Genomic DNA, 1,451 nt, shown 5'->3' on the forward strand with positions numbered 1-1,451 from the left:
CCGCCGGGCTTCATATCGGGTTGACAAATGACGATCCAGCCGCTTGGATGAAGAGATGTGCGTAACGTGAATGAAGTCACTCCGCCGAAGACGCGCAACTTTGGCGACCGCTCTCCAATCATTCCGCGCTCAATACGGTGAACATCTACGCCTAGTGCCGAGTTTTCTTTTCTGTACGCGGGGCAGGCTGGGAGAACAACGTAATAGGAAGGAGGAGATGTTGTGTCTGCTAATTAGGATGAGAGTTCAAGTCAAGTGAAACGGCAGATTGGACCTTTAAAGCCTCTTAACGCAGGTGGTGGGAGAGATCCAGCTCAGAGGCGCCGTGTTTGTGTTTGCTGCGCGTGTGCATTTGCATGTGGTATTCCCAGTGGACAATCCTGCTTCGGACACAGCGGCAATAAAGGGGTGATCAGGTGTGTGTGTGTGTGGGTCTAAGTGTGTGTGTGAGTGGGTGGGTCGCAGCAGGAGGAGGGAGGAGGGTGGGGGATAAATCAAAGCGGAGACTGGGGTCGTTATGGTTTCTCACAGTCCGACGCAATGAAGTGTCTCTGCGGGAGTTTTAAGGTTTAAGACCGGAGAAGGAGGGCAGCAGGGAGGAGGGACGAGGAAAGAGGGGGGCTTCCATCGACACCGCCGTCACCATCTCCACCAAAGCGCGCGACGCACTTTCTACCCAAACCCTTTACGCATGTGATGGAGAGCCGCGGCGCGCACGGGAGGACTCGCCTGGATCCCAGGAACTGGAGCGCAAAGATCAACCCGAGGGCAGACATGTGGAGGGACCGACACCGACCGCACCTCCACCTCCACCTCCACCTGCACCGCCTCGTGATTTTTCTCGTGGCGCTGACGATGCACCCGCAGGTAAGCCACCGATTAAGGGCTATTTTCAGGCGCCGTGGTCTCCTTAGAGGCTGGAGCTGGACTTTTAACAATGGTTCAGCCGGTGTGGCTTCATCACAGCTGCGTGACAACAGACAGTAATGGACTGACACACACACTGTCTGTGACATTACTGCGTCTCCGTGACGCTCGAACCACCTGTTGTTCCAGCCGTTGGTTTCCATAAACGTGTAATCCTGGGTTTCATTCACACCCGCTGACCGGGGGTCAGGGTTTCATTTATAAAACTATGATTTTTTTATATACATGAAAGTGTCATCATGTGGCCTCTGAATTATTACAGTCGACTATACCGAGCACAGATGCACCAGGCACCTACCTACAGCTGTTGTATTGATTTATTCCAGGCTCCTCAGTTATGAAAACCTATTTTTTGTGGACTTCTCACACCCTCTGCTCCTGCAGCATCCACTCCATATCCACACTTTAATAAAGCAGTCATTTTATCTGCCTGCCTCGTGCCTGCTGGTGCACTCACTGTCAATTATTATTGCAGGATTTCAAATTCGTTTCTCATCTTCTGGCTGTTTATCTGTAGCAGCAGG

General features: G+C 52.3%; 1 protein-coding gene across 1 annotated transcript in view; it reads left to right on the forward strand.

The window, feature by feature from the left end:
* Positions 1-1,451, forward strand: part of LOC103378448 (protein jagged-1b) — a 39,388-nt gene continuing 37,937 nt past the window's right edge. Inside the window, exon 1 of the mRNA XM_008309662.3 lies at positions 1-867. Within this exon, the coding sequence (XP_008307884.1) occupies positions 697-867 (171 nt within the window). The 5' untranslated portion in view covers positions 1-696. The remainder of the gene's footprint in view (positions 868-1,451) is intronic.

The sequence above is a fragment of the Cynoglossus semilaevis genome, chromosome 4, assembly GCF_000523025.1.
Source record: "Cynoglossus semilaevis isolate Cse_v1.0 chromosome 4, Cse_v1.0, whole genome shotgun sequence".
NCBI lineage: Eukaryota > Metazoa > Chordata > Actinopteri > Pleuronectiformes > Cynoglossidae > Cynoglossus > Cynoglossus semilaevis.